General features: G+C 56.0%; 1 protein-coding gene across 3 annotated transcripts; it reads left to right on the plus strand.

Moving 5' to 3' along the window:
• The first annotated feature begins 704 nt into the window (after window positions 1–704).
• Window positions 705–20219, plus strand: ARHGEF19 (Rho guanine nucleotide exchange factor 19). Of its 3 annotated transcripts, none has more exons than XM_008951541.6 (17): window positions 705–997; window positions 1515–5582; window positions 8975–9438; window positions 9856–10137; window positions 10296–10404; window positions 10481–10557; window positions 10865–11127; window positions 11747–11907; window positions 12004–12156; window positions 12420–12549; window positions 12664–12738; window positions 12912–13001; window positions 13169–13329; window positions 15516–15674; window positions 16196–16275; window positions 18821–18925; window positions 19331–20219. In XM_008951541.6, the coding sequence occupies exons 3-17, from the start codon at window positions 9027–9029 to the stop codon at window positions 19486–19488; spliced, it is 2415 nt and encodes an 804-aa protein (XP_008949789.4). In that variant the 5' UTR covers window positions 705–997; window positions 1515–5582; window positions 8975–9026; the 3' UTR covers window positions 19489–20219. The 3 variants fall into 3 exon arrangements, with proteins under 3 accessions (XP_008949789.4, XP_003806285.4, XP_024782086.4); XM_003806237.7 differs by having other exon boundaries at window positions 8998–9438; XM_024926318.4 differs by lacking the exons at window positions 705–997; window positions 1515–5582 and adding an exon at window positions 5632–7941 and having other exon boundaries at window positions 8998–9438.
• The last annotated feature ends 511 nt before the right edge of the window (window positions 20220–20730 follow it).

The following is a 20730-nucleotide window of genomic DNA, read 5'->3' on the forward strand; positions in this document are numbered from 1 at the left end:
CGGCTGGACATCTGGATCTGACTGCTCCTGCTGGAGGCCATGGTACACTTTGAGGTCACTGTGAATGGGAGTGAGGTAGATGAAGGAAATACAGGGGCAGGGGGCGGGGGAGATGGAGCTCAGAGACTGGGGAAGGGGGTTCAGGAATAGGGAAATGCAGGGCTGGAGAAGGAAATCCGGGTCAGAGGTTGGGAAATAGGGGAGAGGAGGCTAGGATCCCGGGCCAAAGGCTCATCCTGCCACGGGAGGGGGTCTGGATCCTAGTTGGGGTGAGTTAGGGGGTTGGGCCCTGAAGGCCCTCTGGCTCTGCAGGCTTTCGTCTCGCCTTCATCTCGGACTTCTGCCGCATATCCCGTAACAGTACGAACACCACACCCAGCTGCACGGATTTGTGAATTTCACGCGGACACCCGCGCCTCCTGCCTACCTGGCCCAGAGCAAACACACTCTGCCCTTCAGGCTGGGGAGGAGGGGCGCGGCGGGAGGGGCGGGGCCCTGAGCTTTGGTGGGCGAGGCCTTCCTGGGAGGGGCGTGGCGCTGAGCCTTGGTGGGCGGGACGCTGAGGCGGGAGGGGCAGGGCTGTCTGGGAAGCACGGCGCTGAGCCTTGGTGAGGGAGGCCGGCCTGGGAGGGGGCGGGTGCTGAGCCTTGGTGGGCGGGGCCTGTCTGGGAGGGGCAGGTGCTGAGGAGGGAGGGGCGGGGCCTGGCTGGGAAGCCGGGAGCCGAAACTGGACGGGTGGGGTGGTGCCTGGCTGGGGTGCAGTGAGCTGATTCTGCCCCGGACAAATGCGCGGAGCCGGCTAGGGTACTGGCTGAACGGGCAGGGCCGGATTCTAGGGAGGAGGAGGGGAGGAAATGCGGGGTTCGGAGTCGAGATCCGAGAGCCTCTCCAGACCCCGCAACCCAGATACATGGCCTCTCGCGACGTGGGGGTGAACCTCGCCCTCTTCTACTGGAAGCTGCTGGCTGTGCATCTGGGCTTCATTATCGCCTTCGAGGTAGGCTCAGCCATCTGTCTTGGACAGACTTGGTTCCAAGTTCAGGTTCTGCCGCCGACCGGCTGGAAATTGGGATATATTATACAATAGGATCTACTTCATAGGGTCGTTATGAAGGTTCGGTGTCAAGCATTTGCACTGTGCCTGGCATGTTGTAGGTGCTCAATGAATTAATATCACAAATAATAATAACATTGTCTCTTGGCAAGAGAAAGGAGAAACGAGAGGAAGCACTCTCCCACCAGCTTTGCTTTTTTACAAGCCCTGCCCTGACGGGGTTCCTAGTGTTAAGGGGTTCGAATCATACCTCTATGTCTTTGGGCAAATGGCAACCCCTTTCTGTTTCTGTTTCTTCACTTGTGGAGTAGAAATTACCCCCAGCTCATAGAGTTGTTGTGAGGATTAAATGAATTCACATCCGGAAAACCTTCAGGTTAGGGTTTGGCGCAGGGTAAGCGCTCCATGAGTTAAGATCGCTAAGGCAATCATTCTCTCTTTTTGGCCCCCTCCTCCCCAGAATGTAGTGTTCTTCTTCCTGTGCCCCAACGACCGGCTCGTGCCCGATGTGCCAGCCCTGGCTACCAAGATAACTGCGCGAGCGCTACCTGGCCAAGCAGGCGGTGGCAGACAACCGGGAGACGCTGTTTCAGTCAGCAAGGCAGGCGGACCCCGGCCCCACCCGCACCATAATGACCATAATGACCACGCCCCTTGGCCTGCCCTCAAGCTTTAGCTCAGCCCTCTCAAGTTCAGCACTCTCTAGCCCCGCCCCCTTATTTGGCCTCACCCATTGGAGGGATTGGCTGGACTCCCTGTAGTTTCCGCCTGTTCCCGCCCATCATTAAGCTCCGCCCCCGCCAAGCCCCCTTTTCTACTTTATCTGCAAGCTGGGGTTGGGGGCTCTGCTCTGGAGTGCCAGCCTGCTCAGCCTGACCAAGCTGTGCTCTATGTCCGCAAAAGGGACGCAGGGGCGTCCAGGACGCAGGGGCGAGTGAGGCAGGGCTGCCCTTCCAGGACCCTAGGTTCCCCAGGATGCTCCTCCTATTGGAGTCCTCTGGCTTCCAGTTACGCATCTGGGCAGTGTCCCAAGCGGGAGTTGGATGAAAGGATTGGAGTTCCCTGGAGACCTCCAGACCTGCACTGCTACCCTTCCGTGTTCCTTGCCTCCTGGCCTCTGTGCAATGCTGACAATAAACCTGTCTCTGCGTCCCAGACTACCACCTCTCCACGGCCACCTGGTCCCCACCCACACGGTGCAGTGTCTCCTCACTATGTGGCAATGCTCTAGGGAGCCAAAGTGAACATGGGGGAGCAGAGGGACCCTAATCACTCTGAACTTAATGGCCGTCGGTTGGCAGCTAAGGAAAATACTTTGGGGCCGGGCGCGGTGGCTCACGCCTGTAATCCCAGCACTTTGGGAGGCCGAAGAGGGTGGATCACCTGAGGTCAGGAGTTCGAGACCAGCCAAACCAACATGGAGAAACCCCGTCTCTACTAAAAATACAAAACTAGCCGGGCGTGGTGGCGCATGCCTATAATCCCAGCTACTCGGGAGGCTGAGGCAAGAGAATTGCTTGAACCCGGGAGGCAGAAGTTACAGTGAGCCGAGATTGCGCCATTGCACTCCAGCCTGGGCAACAAGAGCAAAACTCCGTCTCATAAATAAATAAATACATACATACATACTTTGGGGGACTAGGGCATGGGCCATGAAACCTCTGCTGTGTATTCCGAGCCTGTAGTGTAAGAATAATAAGACCAATAAGAGTTTAGTTAGGTCAGCCGAGACACCCCGGATTACACTTTCACACACTTTTCACCACGAGACCCTCCTAAAAGCCTGGTGAGGCAGTACCAGGCAGTGGTGAAGGACTCAGGTTGGTGGTGGGGTCAGACAGACCTGGGTTTCTTTTCTTTTTTTTTGTTTTTTTGAGATGGGGTCTCGCTCTGTCACCCAGGCCGGAGTGCAGTGGTTGTGACCTCAACTCACTGCAACCTCTGCCTCCCCACCTCCCTGGTTCAAGCAATTCTCCTGCCTCAGCCTTCTGAGTAGCTGGGATTACAGGTGTGCGCCACCACGCTCGGCTAATTTTTGTATTTTTAGTAGAGACAGAGTTTCACCATGTTGGCCAGGCTGGTCTCAAACTCCTGACCTCGTGATCCGCTGGCCTCAGACTCCCAAAGTGCTGGGATTACAGGCGTGAGCCACTGTGCCCAGACTATTTTTGTGTTTTTAGTAGAGACAGGGTTTCACCATGTTAGCCAGGCTGGTCTAGAACTCCTGACCTCAGGGGATCCACTTTGGCCTCCCAAAGTGCTGGGATTACAGGCGTAAGCCACCGTGCCCGGCCAGACCTGGGTTTCAATACTAGTCCTGCCCCTTATTAGCTGTGTGACAAGTTATTTAATCTCTCAAACCTTAATGTCATCTGTAAAATAGGGACTTCATAGAACTGATGAGAGATTTCAAAGGGATAATGCTCATGACTTAACTTGTTAAGTTGGCCCCCCATATCCTCAGGTTCTGCATCCTTGGGTTCAACCAACAATGCATGGAAAATGAAAATAAAAACAAAAAATAACAAAAATAATGACAATAAAAAATAATGCAAATAAAAAACATTACAGGATAACAACTATTTACATAGCATTTACACTGTATTAAGTAATTTACACGTGTTATAAGTAATCTAGAATTGATTTAAACTGTACTGGAGCGCCGGGCGTGGTGGCTCATGTCTATAAATCCAGTACTTTGGGAGGCCAAGACTGGTGGATCGCCTGAGCCCAGGAGTTTGAGACTAGGCTGGGCAACCTGGTGAGATCCCATCTCTACAAAAAATACAAAAATTAGTCAGGTGTGGGGGTGCACACCAGTGGTCCCAGTTACTCAGGAGGCTTAGGTGGGAGAATCACCTGAGCCCAGGAGGTCGACGAGACTGCAAGTGAGCCCTGTAATTGCACCACTGTACTCCAGCCTGGATGACAGAGTGAGACCCTCTCACTTGAGGACATTTTATTTTATTTTTTGACAATAAATACATAAAATAGACTGGGTGCGGTGGCTCACATCTATAATCCCAGCACTTCGGGAGGTTGAGGCGGGTGGATCACTTAAGGTCAGGAGTTCAAAAACCAGCCTGGCCAACATGGTGAAACCCTGTCTTGACTAGAAACAAAAAAAATTAGTAGGGTGGTGGCATGCGCCTGTAATCCCAGCTACTGGGGAGGCTGAGGCAGAAGAATTGCTTGAACCTGGGAGGCAAAGGTTGTGGTGAGCTGAGATCCCACCACTTGCTCCAGCCTGGGTGACAGAGCAAGACTCCATCTTAAAAATAAATAAATAAAATAAAATAAAATAAAATAAAATAAAATTTACTGGAGGATGTACAAAGGTTATAGCAAACACTATGACATTTCACATAAGGGACTGGAGCAGCCATGGATTTTCGTATGGGAGGGTTCTAGAACCAATTCCCCACAGATTCTGGATACCAAGAGACAACTGTACTCACCTGATAAGTGGTAGCAGTATCTACCTGACAGGGTCATGGTGGAGATTAAATGAGTAAATACATGTGAAGTGCTCAGGACAGTGCCTGGCACCTAGTAGGTGAACAATAAGTTAGCTTCATGAGTATTAGTCTGTGTACACATCTGCATATTAATATTAGGTGCCTGGCAATTGCTGGGAGCTCAAACAGATGGCAGGTAGAATTAGGGGAAAATGCAGCTTCCCCTTCCACAGGGTTGGGAAGATTGCATGCCAGGCATAGAGCATGCCCTTGTTATTGGAGGCGGTTTGACTTGGCTATTTGGCTTGGTTTATTGAGGGCTCAATTGGTATAGTCTGGGAAGGCTTCATGGTGGAGGCGGCCACTGGAGATGGTGGGGCAGGTCATTCCAGGCAGTGGGAAAGGATGGGGATTTGCAAGCAGTGGCTGTACTAGATGAGGAGAGGCTGTCCAGGATGATGCCACATGTCACATCATCAACTTTCAGGATTGATTTCTGTCTCCCAATCATAGGGATGAGTGTTCCAATTTGATAGATGTAGTAATAGGATCAGAGAGGGTCATCAGGGTTCTCAGGGTCCCTAAGGAGTGCAGGGCTTGGGAGGCTCTCTGTGAAGCTCCCAGGATGCTCCCCAGCTCCAAGAAGTCCCCTGAGCATGCTCATGTTTGGGAAGCTCCAGAAGAGTGGTGACCTGTCTCCTAGGAGCAGAGGCACTGCCTCCCCCGTCTTTAGGACCTGGGTGTAGGGTCCTTTAGAGCCTCACTTGGGCATAGGACTCCCATTGTTCCAGCCCCCCTCTTGTACCCCAGACTAGCCAAACCGGTTCTGGGGAAGGGGGGCGGGGAGCAGGCACGTTGAGACAGCCGCCTGCCTCTCTCTGCAAGGTTCCCTCCTCCTTCACCTCCCCCTCCCTGCCCCACACAATACCCAGGAGCTTGCCTTGCTCGGCTCTGGGGCCATGCTGACATGCTGACATCGCCCCCTGAGGACTTGGCTGCAACCCCAGAGCCCCCAGGGTGTCCCGGAGCCCTGGACCGTGCTGGCAGCTGGACGGAGCTCCCTGGCTGAGGTAGGGCCCCACCTGGGTGCCAGCAGTCCCATTCTCTTCCCGCCAGTTTTCCCCACTGAGTGAGCCCTTTGTGCTGCCCGCCTGGTCTCTGATCCTGGCTCTGACCCACTATGGCCTTCTGGGGCTCTGTGAACCACTTGGCCTGGATCCACTTTCCAGCCATGACTTCCCACCTGGCTTTATTCCTTAAAGGGCAGAGAGGCCCTGGCAGGGTACCAGCTCTCCTGGGCAGCAAGGCAAGGGGCACCCGGGAGGGGGCAGGGAAAAGCTAGGTACAGGAGGCCAGAAACGCTTTTTCTGATCACAGTAGTGTCCAGGGACTCTCTGGCAGCCTTGCTAAGTGGGCCCATCGTCTTCTGTAATTAGCAGCACCCACCAAGGGTACTTTCCTCGGCCCCTGCCCATCCTTCTTGGCCCAGAGACATTTATGATGAGACATGTTTCTTAGAGAGGGCATTGGGCGGTGGTGCGGTCCCTTAGGAGCCACTTTACAGATGGGAATACTGAGGCCAAGGGATGGGCTGTGAATTGCCTAAGGCCACACAGCTGGTCAGTGTCAACACTGGGCCTCAAAGCTTGGGCGGAGGTTATTCTTTTTGGGCTCCAGAGTGGCCCTTGCCTAGTAGACACTAGAGTCTCTATCCTGTGATCGTGCCTTGGGAAGGTAATGTCCCTGCTGTCTGGGGCCAGTTCTCTTTCTGAGGTTTTTGTTTGTTTTTTCTAACAGAGATGAGCTACACACAATATGAACACAGCTTGTCCCTCTTAGCTCCCCAGCATTGAGGTTGGGTGGGCCAAACCCCTGGAGGGACACAGGGCTGGCATCCCAGCTAGATGGGTCATTCTTATTACCCCTTGGCTTGAGCATAGGTGGAGGCTGACACACTCCTGACTTCCCCGCTAGGGACCTGCCTCCAGCTTCATCTCCCCGGGAAGCCTTCTATGTCCCCTCTCCCCACATTCACCTAGCCTTCTCCTCTGCAGCCTTAACTGGGGGTGCTCCTGCTGCAAAGCCTCAATGTTTTGCCTACTTATCCCTGCCAGCCATGGGAGAAAGGGTCCCTCCCTGCCCTCCAGGAGCTTCCAGAACCCAAGTGCTAGAATCTCCCAGCATACAAAGGGGCAGGGGGCATGTGTACATGCCTGCACATGTGTGCCCCCAGAAGCAAGCGGGACTTCTGTGTTGAGGACTTCTGATTCCTGCAGAGAAAGAGACCTGTCTGTGGGCAGGGGCCTCCTTCTGCACACTCCTGCAATATAATGTGTGTCTCAGCCTCACTCCTTCATCTTCCCCATCTGTGTGAAGGCCTGAGCTGCCTTCTGTCTAGAGAAAGACTGATGATAATAAAAATACTATTCCTATTTGCCGGATGAGGAGACTGAGGCTTAGGGAGACTTGCTCAGATGGGTACTTTTCAGGCTAGAGGGACAGAGGCTGATGGTACAAGCCAGAGTGGCCACCGTAGAGAGGACCCCTTTGGAGCAGCCAGTCCCCTTCTTCTCACCCTCCCAGACAGCAGGGTGAAGGGAGCAGGGGGAAGCAGTTGAGAAGCTGTGCAGAGAGAATGGGGCCTGCCATAGACCCAGCCATCTCTCACTGGGTCCTCTTCTCCCTCTCTGTCTCCAATAGTGACTGACACTGTCACTGTTCAGGCCAAGGCTTTCCCTCTAAGTGCACTATGTATCTCAGCCATGGAGCAGTTACCTATTACCTCCTCCAGGAAGTCTTCCTGGAATACCCAGGTTGAGTTGAGCCGAGCACCCTCCTCTGATGGTTCCTCTGGCTTGGCTCTTGCCAACCTGGATTGTAACTGTTTTCGTTTTTGGCTCTCCCACTAGACTGGCAGCCCACGGGCATGAAATGTTTGTCCATCTGTCTCCCTGAGTTTTCTGGGCTTCATCTGTGTCTCTGAGGATCTGGTTGGCCTGAAATTGTCAGTGTCTCTGTCTCCATCTCTGGGTCCCTGAATGTCTCAGCATCTGTGGTTTTTCTGTTTTTGAATGTCTTGGGGTCTTGGTTTCTCAGTTACTGGCTGAGTGGTCTCTGTTTCTCTGGGTCTCTCTCAGTCTTCATTTCCTGGCTCTCCTGGTCCTGCCAGGCTGGGCACTGCCCCTTTGGCCTGAGGGGGCCTCTGGGGGGTCCTGGCTGCCCGGCCTGCCCACAGCGAGGCCAGGCTAGGGTAGGCCCCCGCCCAGCCCGCTGCCTGCTCCCTCCCTCCCTCCCTGCTTGCCTCACCACAGGGTTTGATGAATCAAACTCTTTGTCTGGGTGGGATCTCCCCCAGCCAGCTGGGCAGAGAGAGGGCTTCCCCTGCCGGAACAGCCAAACAGCATCAGCAGCGGGCCTGGGCCCAGAGAGGTGAGGGGCTGCAGGAGGGAGGCTGGCAGAGGGCCACAGGGCAAGAGCTGCGGGGGCTTGGGCCTCTCAGATCATCAGGCCTGCCCCGATCGGAGGGCTGGCTCCCCAGGGATAACTTCCTGCCCAGAAAGGACCCATCCAGCCTGGCCCACCCAGGGGCTGGAAGCTGGGGTGGGGGACAGCCCCTCTTTCACTCCAAGCCGGGGGTGCTGGGGCACCTCTTTGAACTTCGAGAAGGCCCCTGCCTGATCTGGGTGGTGGCCCGCCTGCCAGTCCATGACCCTCCCAGCCAACTTGGCATGGGTGTGGGCACCACTCAGCACTGAAGGCCGCAAATCTGGGCAAGGGTCGGGGAGATGGGGGGAGAAACATCAAAGCAAGGACCTGTGGGCTGGTGTGTGTCTGTGTGCATGTGAAGGGAACAGGAGGGTGAGAAATCTTGGGTGCCTGTGTAAATATCGGACGGGTCAGCGTGTTTGTGAGGAGTTGTCTGTGAATGTATGCGGTTGTGTAAAAATGTGTGTGTCTGTGACTGTGTGAGCCTGAGTTTGAAATGTCTGTATCTATGAAAGTGTACATGTCATTCTATACTTGGGAGAAAATGTAGTGTGGATGTATATGTTGGGAAATGGATTTGTGTGACAATGTATGTATTTGCATGTCTGGTGACATGTCAGTGTGTTTTAGAGAAGTACAAGGTGGTTAAAATCATCGATTTCAAAGCTAGAACGGCCAGGTTAGAATCCTGGCTCCACCATTTACCAAATAACCTCTCTGTGCCTCAGTTTCCTCACCTATAAAATGGGGATAATAAGAGCATCAACTCACAGGGTTGTTGTGAGGATTAAATGAGATAGTATGTGTAAAGTACTTGGCCTATCATTCAGGCAATGCCAAGCAAGTATCAGCTATTTCTATATAATTAGACATGTGAGTGTGTTTGTGGAGATGTGTGTACACAAGTGTACACAGGGGTTTGTCCAGGCCTCCAGGGGTGGTGGCTTACTGGCTAGCCCCACTGTCCTCTGTCTAGGTCTGATATCTTCGCTTCTGCAGGGCCAGGTGGGTGGCAGAGCAAAAGAGGAATGGACTGTGGGCCACCTGCTACCCTCCAGCCCCACCTGACTGGGCCACCTGGCACTGCCCACCACCCTGTAGCAGTGTGCCAGCAGGAGAGTCTGTCCTTTGCAGAGCTGCCCGCCCTGAAGCCCCCGAGCCCAGTGTGTCTGGACCTTTTCCCTGTTGCCCCAGAGGAGCTTCGGGCTCCTGGCAGCCGCTGGTCTCTGGGGACCCCTGCCCCTCTCCAAGGGTTGCTATGGCCATCATCCCCAGGAGGCTCAGATACAGAGATCACCAGCGGGGGGATGCGGCCCAGCAGGGCTGGCAGCTGGCCACACTGTCCTGGTGCCCAGCCCCCAGCTCTGGAGGGACCCTGGAGTCCCCGACACACACAGCCACAGCGCCGGGCCAGCCACGGCTCGGAGAAGAAGTCTGCCTGTGAGTCACCCTGGGGGAGGCGGGTGTGGGTGCCATGGGGGGGGGATAAGGGAGGGGCTGGGCAGCTCCTTAACCTTTATGTCCCAAGGTTCCCCCAAAAGTCAGGACAAGTGGTAGATTAGTGATAAGGAAACTAGCGGGGCTCAGGGAAGGCAAGTGACTTGTCCAAGGTTATGCAGTGAGTGAGTCACCATTCTGGGCAGCCTGATCCCTCTGCCTACTGCAGCCAGGCCCTGTGCTCTCCTTACCCCTCTCGTGGACCCCAGGGCTCTGGGGACCAGATGCTAGCAGAAACACAGGCCCTTCCCTTGGGCATGGTGCCTGAACCTCCCCAGGTGCTCAGGGCCAGGGGCAGCAGCAGGGAGGGGGTTGGGGGAGACCCCAGCCCGTGCTCTCACTCCTTGCCCCCAACCCTAGGGCGCAAGATGCGGGTGTACCAGCGTGAAGAGGTCCCCGGCTGCCCCGAGGCCCACGCTGTCTTCCTAGAGCCTGGCCAGGTAGTGCAAGAGCAGGCCCTGAGCACAGAGGAGCCCAGGGTGGAGCTGTCTGGGTCCACCCGAGTGAGCCTCGAAGGTCCTGAGCGGAGGCGCTTCTCGGCATCGGAGCTGATGACCCGGCTGCACTCTTCTCTGCGCCTGGGGCGGAATTCAGCAGCCCGGGCACTCATCTCTGGGTCAGGCATCGGAGCAGCCCGGGAAGGTACCAGCTCCTCCCATGGGCCCTGAGGGCAGCCAGATGCCGGGTGGGGGTGGGGGTGGGGGATGCCCACTCACCGGCCGCCCCGGCCCAGGCCCCAGGCCCACTCTCTGGAACCCCCACCCTCTGGAACCCCCACCCTCAGTTCTCGCCCTCTCCAGGGAAAGCATCTGGAATGGAGGCTCGAAGTGTAGAGATGAGCGGGGACCGGGTGTCGCGGCCAGCCCCTGGTGACTCACGAGAGGGCCATGGCGATTGGTCCGAGCCCAGGTACCACCTCCCGTTTGGGCTTGGGTCCGAGACAGGGTGCAGGCGAACCAGGGCCGTGACGCTCTCTCTTTCCTAGGCCAGACACACAGGAAGAGCCGCCTTTGGGGTCCAGGAGCACCAACGAGCGGCGCCAGTCTCGATTCCTCCTTAACTGTACGTGGGAGGGGGGTCCCTGGGAGGAGGTAAGGGAGGAAGGGGCTGCGGTGTGGAAACGGGGAAAAGAGGGTTTGGAGAGTTGAGAGGTAGGGATCGAGTGAGAAACGGAGAATGGAACTGTCGGTATCTAGCACTCAGTAGGTGCTCAATTTGTTTATGGAATGAATGAATGAATGAATTCACTGTGTCCAGATATCCGAACCGCGGCAAAGGTTAAGTGACGCGGGCTCTTGAGGGAACCGGGGAAAAGCCGGGCAGGGGCTGGCGGGCGCCCCACGCTCTCGCCCGCCCGTCTTTCCCCCAGCCGTCCTCTATCAGGAATACAGCGACGTGGCCAGCGCCCGCGAACTGCGGCGGCAGCAGCGCGAGGAGGAGGGCCCGGGGGACGAGGCCGAGGGCGCAGAGGAGGGGCCGGGGCCACCGCGCGCTAACCTCTCCCCCAGCAGCTCCTTCCGGGCGCAGCGCTCGGCGCGAGGCTCCACCTTCTCGCTGTGGCAGGATATCCCCGACGTACGCGGCAGCGGCGTCCTGGCCACGCTGAGCCTGCGGGACTGCAAGCTGCAGGAGGTGGGCGCGCGCGGGGACCCGGCGGGGCGGGGGCGGAGGCGGGGGCGGGCCGGGGAGTACGCGGTCCGGGGACTTAGCGGGAACCGGGCCATAGAGGGAGGGGGACACACAAAGGATGTTGCTGGCGCGACTGTCCGCGCGGAAGGTTGGCTCTAGGACCTGACTACAAGAGGCCGTGTGGAAGCGAGGACAGCAAGCCGCTGAGCGAGAAGCGAGGGGAGCCGGGCTTGGGTGCGGGTAGGGGGCGGAGCCAGCGGGACGAAGCCTAGGATAGGACAGGGCCGGATGAGGGGCGGAACCATTGGGAGAGCAAATGCCTGGTGGGCGCGGAACAAGGCGGGGCCAGGATCAGGGGCGGGACCTGGGGGGTGGGCGGGGCCCTGGGAAGAACGCGTCGGGGCGGGGCTTAGGAGAGGGGCGGGATCGAGGACAAGCGAGGCTTGCACAATTGCCCGCGGCGGGACGTGGGTCGCCGGGCCAGCCCGGCGCCAGATTAGGAGTGGGGCTAGAGAAGGGGCGAGGACGCGAGGTGTGGCGTCCCGGGGTCTGGGGATGCGAGGCCAGGGCCTCCGAGGTGAACTGGTCCTGCCCTTTCGACCCCGTGTGCGCCCTCCCTCAGGCCAAGTTTGAGCTGATCACCTCCGAGGCCTCCTACATCCACAGCCTGTCGGTGGCTGTGGGCCATTTCTTAGGCTCTGCCGAGCTGAGCGAGTGTCTGGGGGCGCAGGACAAACAGTGGCTGTTTTCCAAACTGCCCGAGGTCAAGAGCACCAGCGAGAGGTGAAGAAGTGGTCTGGCCTGGCCCGGGATGGGGACCGAGCCAGTGGTTGGCCAGCTCCCAGATCTGGGCTCTCCATCCTGGCTCTGACTCCTCAGGTTCCTGCAGGACCTGGAGCAGCGGCTGGAGGCAGATGTGCTGCGCTTCAGCGTGTGCGACGTGGTGCTGGACCACTGCCCGGCCTTCCGCAGAGTCTACCTGCCCTATGTCACCAACCAGGCCTACCAGGAGCGCACCTACCAGCGCCTGCTGTAGGGCTGGGGGCTCTGAAAGGGGCGGGGGTGTGGAGGGAGTCTCAGGCAGGTGTAGGCACTGAGGGCTGGGTGATGCAAGGTGACTCTGGGAGGGGAGGGGTCCCTGAAAAGGTCTCTGTGACCAGGATAAGGTGAGATGCAACCCCAAAGGGCAGTAAGGATGTGCTGAGAAGCCCCCTGAGTACCCCGTGGATGGCCAGGGTTGTGGATCCCAGGAATTCAGGCCTACCTGTGATTCCAGAGTCCTCCCCATTTTCCAGCCTGGAGAACCCCAGGTTCCCTGGCATCCTGGCTCGCCTGGAGGAGTCTCCTGTGTGCCAGCGTCTGCCCCTTACTTCCTTCCTTATCCTGCCCTTCCAGAGGATCACCCGCCTCAAGATGTTGGTGGAGGTACCTCGAGGGGACAGGCCACAGTGAGGGCTGGGCGAGGGAGATACACCTGTGGGCGGGCCGGGTCTCAGGGGAGTATGAGGACTGCCTCATTGTGCTGATCCCACCTTCCAGAACATCCTGAAGCGGACAGCACAGGGCTCTGAAGACGAAGACATGGCCACCAAGGCCTTCAATGCGCTCAAGGAGGTGAGCTGGGCAGGGCAGGGGCTGCTTGGCTCCTGAGGCCCCCCTGGACCCCCAGCATGTCTCTAAAACAGCCCCCAGCTGTCAGAGTCTCCGGTCCCCAGGCAAGAGTCTGAGGCTGGGCTCTGGGAGCCGGAGCTGAGGGGCTGCAGGTGACCTCCCCACGGCTCCCCCAGCTGGTGCAGGAGTGCAATGCTAGTGTACAGTCCATGAAGAGGACAGAGGAACTCATCCACCTGAGCAAGAAGATCCACTTTGAGGGCAAGGTGTGTGTCTGCAGCCAGCGGGATGGGGACCCCAAGGGGCAGCTCTTGTTTCTTCCTTGCCCTGGGGGCTTCAGGCCAGTTAATCGCTGCCCACACCCTCCCATCTACCATCTTGTGCTCTCTGCCTGGTGCCCCTGGGCCTGACCCATCCTTCTCCATCCCTCTAGATTTTCCCGCTGATCTCTCAGGCCCGCTGGCTGGTTCGGCATGGAGAGTTGGTAGAGCTGGCACCACTGCCTGCAGCACCCCCTGCCAAGCTGAAGCTGTCCAGCAAGGCAGTCTACCTCCACCTCTTCAATGACTGCTTGCTGCTCTCTCGGCGGAAGGAGTGAGTCGGGGCAGTCAGGGGTGGGTAGGTAAACTGGAGCCAGGCTCTCTTCCTCCCCACCACTGGGCTTATGACCAGTCCATCCCTGGGCCTGGGAGTCCCTGCCTGTGCCAGGGTATGCTGCCAGGGCACCCTGAGATTTGGAGGCTCCTGAAGCAAAGGCAGAGATATGAGACAAGTCCATGTTCCAGAAGGGAGAATCAAGGGCTAGACTGTATGCCGAGGACTTGGAGATGCTGTGAGCTTCAGCCAGTAAGAGCAGAGACTAAGAGCATAGCCCTGGAGTCCCAACTCTGCCCTGAGTCACAGCTATGCCAGAAGCCAACATTTACTCAGTACCTACTCTGTGCAAGGCATGCTACGTGGATTATTCCCTTTAATCCTCCAAATACCTCCCTGGGAAATAGGCTTCTCTGTTACTCTCAGATCATGGAGCTAGTAGGTGGGGGAGCCAGGAGGATGCCAGCTCTGTCTGATGGCAGCACCATGCCTGACTCACAGTGAACACTTGTTCAGTATTAGCTGTGATTGTTATGAGGAGTGAGGTAGAAGACTACCTGGATAAGGTGAATGGGATAAAGGATGGACATGTGGGCTGGGCACGGTGGCTCACACCTGTAATCCCAGCACTTTGGGAGGCCAAGGTAGGAGGATCACTTGAGTCTAGGAGTTCAAGACTAGCCTGGGCAACATAGTGAGACCCCATCTCTTAAAACAAAAAAGGATGGACATGTTATGCTATAAGAAGAATTCATTCCTGATTTGTTTGTTCATTTAGTAAACAGTCACTGAATCTCTGTTCTGTAGCAGGCCAGTGCTAGGGACATAAATATGAATGAGACTTGTTTTCTGCTCACAGAAGCTCTCAGACAGTGAAAATACATTCTGATAACCATATCATCAGGGTTTTGATGGAAGGGTGTACTGCGGTAGTTCCTGGTGTGGAGTGAGAATCAATAAAGCTTCATAGAGGACAGGACATTTGAGCTGGGTTTTGAAGGATGAGTAGGAGTTTTCCAGGTAGACAGGTAGTTTGAGTGCAGGCATGCAGCAGAGTCATGGTAGTGTAGAAGAGCAGCATGTGTGTTTGGGAATGATGAAGCCTAATGTGGCTGGATTTGTAAAGGAGAAAGGCAGCAGAGGGAAGTTGGGATGTTGAAGGTCATGGTAGAGAGGTTGGACTTTTTCTGGGGCAGCAGGGAGCATGGAGAGTTAAGCAGAGGGATGATATTTTGCTCCTGGCCAATTTGGAGGATGAACTGGAAGGGGAGAGGCCAGAGGGTCTTGCAGTTGCTCAGGAGAGGGTAGATGCTCCAGAAGTGGCAGGGTACTTCAGGATAAGTGGATTCAAGGGACAACAAGGAGGAAAGACAGGACATAGCTACCAGGTGGGTATAGGGGGGATGGAAAGGGAAGAGGTGAGCATGACATCTGAGTTTCCTCTTGGGCAAACTGGTGGGGTCTTTCACTGGAATGGAGAACAGTAAAGGGGATCTGGCTTGGAGTGGGAGAAGCTGAGTTTTTTTTGATGCCGAGTTTTGTTGAATGAGTTGACGTCTGTGGAACACCCTCCACCCATCCTGCCTACAAGTACTTACTGAGCCCAAATTGTGGGTCAGGCAGTATCATCAGACACTGAGATACAGTGGCAAAGAGACGAGGCTCAGCCTTCGTGGGGCTTATATACTGGAAGAGAGTTAGACACTCCTCAGGGGAGCTGTCCAGTTGGCTCTTTGGAACAGACGCTTGGCAGAGAGGTTCAGAGAGAGGTCGTGAATCGCTTGAACCTGGAAGGCGGAGGTTGCGGTGAGCCGAGATCATGCCACTGCACTCCAGCCTGGGAGACAGAGCGAGACTCTGTCTTAAAACAAAACAAAACAAAAAACCAAAAAACAAACAAATAAAAAAACAAAAAAAAAAGAGAGAGAGAAATGTCAAAAGTGTGCTTGGGGCTCAGGGACTGGTCTCCATCACCTCCAGCCTCCACCAGCAAGCCAGCAGAGAAGGAGCTCTTGGTTCCTTGTGGGGACTAGCAGTGCCCTATCCAGAAGCAGGACCCTGTGAGAACGCTGGCAGGGCAGGCAACCCCTTCTCCCTGCTTCCAGTCAGAACCCACCTGATCCCGAGAGTGGGTGCCTGGAGCCAGGGCCCAGGCCAGGCTGACCTCCCCTCCCCCGGTCCTCCAGGCTAGGGAAGTTTGCCGTTTTCGTCCATGCCAAGATGGCTGAGCTGCAGGTGCGGGACCTGAGCCTGAAGCTGCAGGGCATCCCCGGCCACGTGTTCCTCCTCCAGCTCCTCCACGGGCAGCACATGAAGCACCAGTTCCTGCTGCGGGCCCGGACGGAGTGAGTGGGCCTGGATATGGGAGAGAGGAGGCTCCCCCTCCCCATGACAGGCACCCCCTCCCCATGACGGGCACCCCTGGGACATCCTGGCCTTGTTCCTCCCCAAGTGCTCAACTCTTCCCTGACTTGGGCAGGACACAGGGGCAGAGGGCAGGGCTGGAGGCCAGAGCAGAGGTGCCTGCCCCACAGGTGGTGTCGGGGGGGCTGCCACCTCCTCCTCAGCCTCTGGGCATCTGTTGGATGTAAACCTCCACACCCTGCTATCTCTGGCTTCAGGACTGTGGCGTTAGGCAGGATGGGGGTAGGGCTGGCATCCAGGGGGTTCTGGGCCTGTTATGCTCAGAGCTGGGTGGGGCACAGGCTTGGGAACCGGGTTGTGGGGTGGGCCCTGGGGTGGGGCAGACATGACCTGGGTCCTAGGCCTGGACATCATGTCCGGCTCCCCCAGCCTTGGTTTCAGCACCCTGCCCTGGGCAACTGCACTTTGCATATTGTGACAACTCAGCCTCCCCCTTCCCTAGAAGTGAGAAGCAGCGATGGATCTCAGCCTTGTGCCCCTCCAGCCCCCAGGAGGACAAGGAGGTCATCAGTGACGGGGAAGGTAGTAGCTCATCCCTGCTGCTTACATCCCTGGGCTGGACCCTCGCCCGCTCTCCTCCCCTCCCATCCTGGGTGCTGTGTTGCTGGCAGGGCTATGGGGAGAGAGACCAACTTCTGGGGCAGTCAGGGGTAGCTCTGAGGAACCTCGAAGGCTGGGCAGAACTTACATAGCACAGGTGGACTCTGTGTCCACAGGCAGCATCCTGGAGATCACAAAGCCTTCGTAGCCTCCCATTTCACCCCTGTTTTACAAGTTAGAAGAGAGGTTCAGAGATAAATGGACTTGTGTAAGTTCACCCAGCCAGTAAGTAGCAGAGCCGAGACCAGAGCCCGGGTCTGTCTCCATCTTTGCGTCAGTTGCAAACAAGACAAGAAGCAGCCGGAGCCAGGGTATGAGGGGTGGTGGGGGTAGTGGTGGCAGGTGAGGCATCTGCTCAGTTGGAATAAAGGTTTTTCCTTTGGGTGTGAAGTGAGGCTGGTAAGCCAGGGTGCGGCCTAATCATAGAGAGCCTTCCTATAGTGTCCCTAGGGAGCTATTGAAGGTTTGTTTGGGGTTTTTTTGAGACAGGGTCTTGCTCTTTTGCCCAGGCTGGAGTGCAGTGGCATGATCATGGATCACTGTAGTCTCAACCTCCTGGGCTCAAGTGATCCTCCTGCCTTAGCCTTTTGGGTAGTTGGGACCACAGATATGCACTACCACACCTGGATACCACACCTCTATTTTTATTTTTTGTAGAGATAGGGTCTTGCTATGTTGCCCAGGCTGGCCTCAAACTCCTGGACTCAAGCAATCCTTTCCCTTCAGCCTCCCAAAGTGCTGGGATTATAGGCATGAGCCATCGTGCCTGGCTTATTGGAGGCCTTTATTTATTTATTTTTTTGGAGACACAGTTTTACTCTGTACCCCAGGCTGGAGTGCAGTGGCACAATCTCTGCTCATTGCAACCTCCACCTCCCGGGTTCAAGTGATTCTTATGCCTTAGCCTCGCGAGTAGCTGGGATTACAGGCACTTGCCACCACGCCTGCCTTTTTGTTTTGTTTTGTTTTGTTTTTTGAGACAGAGTCTCACCCTTCCATCCAGGCTGGAGTGCAATGGCACAATCTTGGCTCACTGCAACCTCCACCTCCCAGGTTCAAACAATTCTCCTGCCTCAGCCTCCCAAGTAGCTGGGATTATAGGCGCCTGCCACCATGCCCAGCTAATTTTTGTATTTTTGGTAGAGGCAGGGTTTTGCCATGTTGACCATGGCTGGTCTCGAACTCCTGGCCTCAAGTGATTCACCTGCCTCAGCCTCCCAAAGTGCTGGGATTACAGGTGTGAGCCACTGCGCCCAGCCTTAATGGAGGCTTTTGAGCAGAGGAGTTAGGGCTGAGCTTTAGGTAGTAAAGGGAAAGAAAGGGCACTCATGCCCACTGAGCGCCTGCCATAGGCCAGGCCCAGGGCTAGGGGCCTTGTATTTGCATTAAATCTAATTTAATCCTCATGGCAACCCTACTAGGTAGACATTTTTCATATCTGAGAAAACTCAGGCTTAGAAGGTGAAGTAAATTGGTCACACAGCCAGTAAGCGGCAGAACTGGGATTCAAGCGAGGTCTGGCCCCTCAGTCTGTGGCTTTGGATGCTACCAGCCCACCTGGTCTAATGAAAAGAGCTGAGGACCAGGAAGGGGGTAGATGCTCTGGCTTGAGCTAGGAGTCCCACCTGGGTGGGGGTAAGCTCTCTATTCCCAGGTGGTCAGGGGAGGTCCCTGGCAATTAACATTTGGCCCCTGAAGGATGAGGAGAGGTTGTCACGAAAAGATCTGGGGAAGAGCATCTGGCAGAAGGAAGAGCCAGCACAAAGGCCCTGGGGCAGGAGGGAGCTTAGAGTGAGGAACAGCAGTGAGGCTGGTGTGGCTGGAGCTTTGTGAGCGAGTAGGGAGGGAAAGTGGAGGGGAAAGTAGGGAGGGAAAGTGGAGGGGAGAGTAGGGAGGGAAAGTGGAGGGGAGAAGACGAGGATAGCAGGGGGCGATGCCAGACCATGAAGGGCCTTGTAGGGCCTAGGGAGGACTTTGGATTTTATTCTAAGAGGACTGGGAAGCCCTGGAGGGCTTTAAACAGGGGAGTGATGCAGCTTGAATCCCAGTTGGGAAGGATGGGCCAAAGGGAGCACCAGAGTGATGTTAGAGGCACATTGCAGGGCCGTTACTGTTTTCTGTGGGGTATCTGGGGGCAGTTGGACGTTGGGGTCTGAAGGTCACAAGCAAGGTGTTGGCTTGAGCTGGGGAGGGGACAGCCCTTGGTATAGAGGCAGAAACTGAAGCTGGGAGGGACTGGATTAATCCTGCACTTGTGTTTAGGGTAGGAGAGGAGATAGGCCAGGGTGGGCAGAGGGTATGCCTGCTTGAACGTGGGCCTGTGGCATGGGAGTGGCAGAGGAATAGAAGCCTCAATGGCCACCTTCCCACCCCCTTACTTCCTCCTACTGCCCCTCCCTGCCCTACCCATGCTCCTGCCCCTGCCATCCTGCCCTTGGGACTCCCTGAGCCTCCCTTGGGCTGTCAGATTGCCCCCAGGTTCAGTGTGTTAGGACATACAAGGCACTGCACCCAGATGAGCTGACCTTGGAGAAGACTGACATCCTGGCAGTGAGGACCTGGACCAGTGACGGTGAGGGGGCCTCCTGGGAAAGTCTCCCTGATGGGGCTTGGGTGGGCAGGAGGTGGCTAGATGACTAAGATATCACAGGGAAAGGTTCTGCAAGTGTTGATCTGCCACAGCATGTGGGAATCAGGTTAGACGAGAGGAGGAACTTCCTGCTTGTAAAGATATAGGATGGAGAGTGATGGGGGAGAGTGGGAAATACCCTTTCAGAGGATATCAGGAAAAACAGGTCAGAAGTTCATCTGCAAGACAGCTCAAGACAGGGTCCTTCCTGGAGCTGAGAGATGCTGAGATGATGTCACCTTGGCCCCAAGGGTGCAGACAAAGCTTGCATCAGGGCTGTGGTGTTCCCTTCCAGGCCTGGCCCTGGTACCCCTTTGATGCTGTTGTTCTTGGCCTATGTGTCCCTAGGCTGGCTGGAAGGGGTCCGCCTGGCAGATGGTGAGAAGGGGTGGGTGCCCCAGGCCTATGTGGAAGAGATCAGCAGCCTCAGCGCCCGCCTCCGAAACCTCCGGGAGAATAAGCGAGTCACAAGTGCCACCAGCAAACTGGGGGAGGCTCCTGTGTGATGGGCAGCCATGGCCTAGGACCCCACCTCCATGCCTGGCTCCTGGATGGTCCTGGAGGGGCCTGCAGTGTCTCCATTCCCCAAGCTGCTCCTGCTGGCACTTCGCTTCTGTGGCCTTGGCATTGAGGGCACAGGCTGGACACAGGAATGGGGGCGCCTCCAGAGGGTCTCTCCGTCCTCATGCTCCTCAGTGTCCACACTTCAAGGCCAAGGGTAGTTTCTTCCTCTGACATGGGGACCATAACAGGTGATCACTGATACCTGGCAAAGACTGGGGCCGTCTCCTTTCTATGTCCTCAATCCTGCCTGACTCTTGGTCCTTCTGGCAGGGACCTGGCTGGGGAACGTTCTGGTGCTGATGGTGCTGGGACCTATATGTATATTTATATATATCTGGGGTCTTGTCTACCACCTCCCCTGGTCAGAGCCCGAGTGGGTGCTGGTTGCTGTGTCTTGTCTGTAAATAAACTCCTATCATGCCTTTGCTTGGAGTCTGTGATCCATCTGATGCTGCCCCCACCCCCACAGTCCTATTTTCCCAGCTAAAGACCAGGAGAGTCTCCGGCTGGCTCCCAACTGGGGCTTTGCATTTCTCTAGAGTTCATCTCTGAGCTGTAAGGGTGACCAGGGGACAGGGGGACGATTGTGTATCAGCTAGGCTGCTTTTGGCTGCAAGTAACAAAATATCAGATACAAATAGGCTTAAACATTAAAGAGATTTGATTAGTTCTTTATTTGTTTCCTGTGGCTTCTATAACAAAATTACTTCAAACTGAGTGACTTAAAACAATATTTTCTTCTCTCACAGTTCTGGAGGCCGAGTCCAAAATCAGCAGCACTGGGCCCACACCCAGGGGCTGTACCCCCTCCCGGGGCTCGAGGGGAGAGTGGTTCCTCACCTCTTCTCGCTGCTGGTGGCTGCCGCGTTCCTTGACTTGCAGCCGTATCACTCTGATCTCTGCCTCCGTGGTCACACTGCCTTCTCTGTGTGTCTATACCAAATTTCCCTCTGCCTCCCTCTGATAAACAAGTGATTGCATTTCAGGCCCACCCAGATAATCTTCCCATCTCATAATCCTTAATTTAAATCACATCTGCAAAAACCCTCTGCGCCCCCGCCCCCTACTTTTTTGTCATATGAGGTAACATTCACGGGTTCCAAGGACTAGGGCATGGATATCTTTTGGGGGCCATTTTTCAGCCCAAGCTGGAGTGCAGTGGTGCAATCTTGGCTCACTGCAAC

This window comes from Pan paniscus, chromosome 1, assembly GCF_029289425.2.
Source record: "Pan paniscus chromosome 1, NHGRI_mPanPan1-v2.0_pri, whole genome shotgun sequence".
In the NCBI taxonomy this organism is placed as follows: Eukaryota; Metazoa; Chordata; class Mammalia; order Primates; family Hominidae; genus Pan; species Pan paniscus.

Coding starts and splice junctions, on each gene's coding strand:
- ARHGEF19 (XM_024926318.4), top strand. CDS start 7,830: ATGAATCAAACTCTTTGTCTGGGTGGGATCTCCCCCAGCCAGCTGGGC. Junction 9,439..9,855: donor CTCGGAGAAGAAGTCTGCCT/GTGAGTCACCCT, acceptor CCCCAACCCTAG/GGCGCAAGATGCGGGTGTAC. Junction 10,138..10,295: donor CATCGGAGCAGCCCGGGAAG/GTACCAGCTCCT, acceptor CGCCCTCTCCAG/GGAAAGCATCTGGAATGGAG.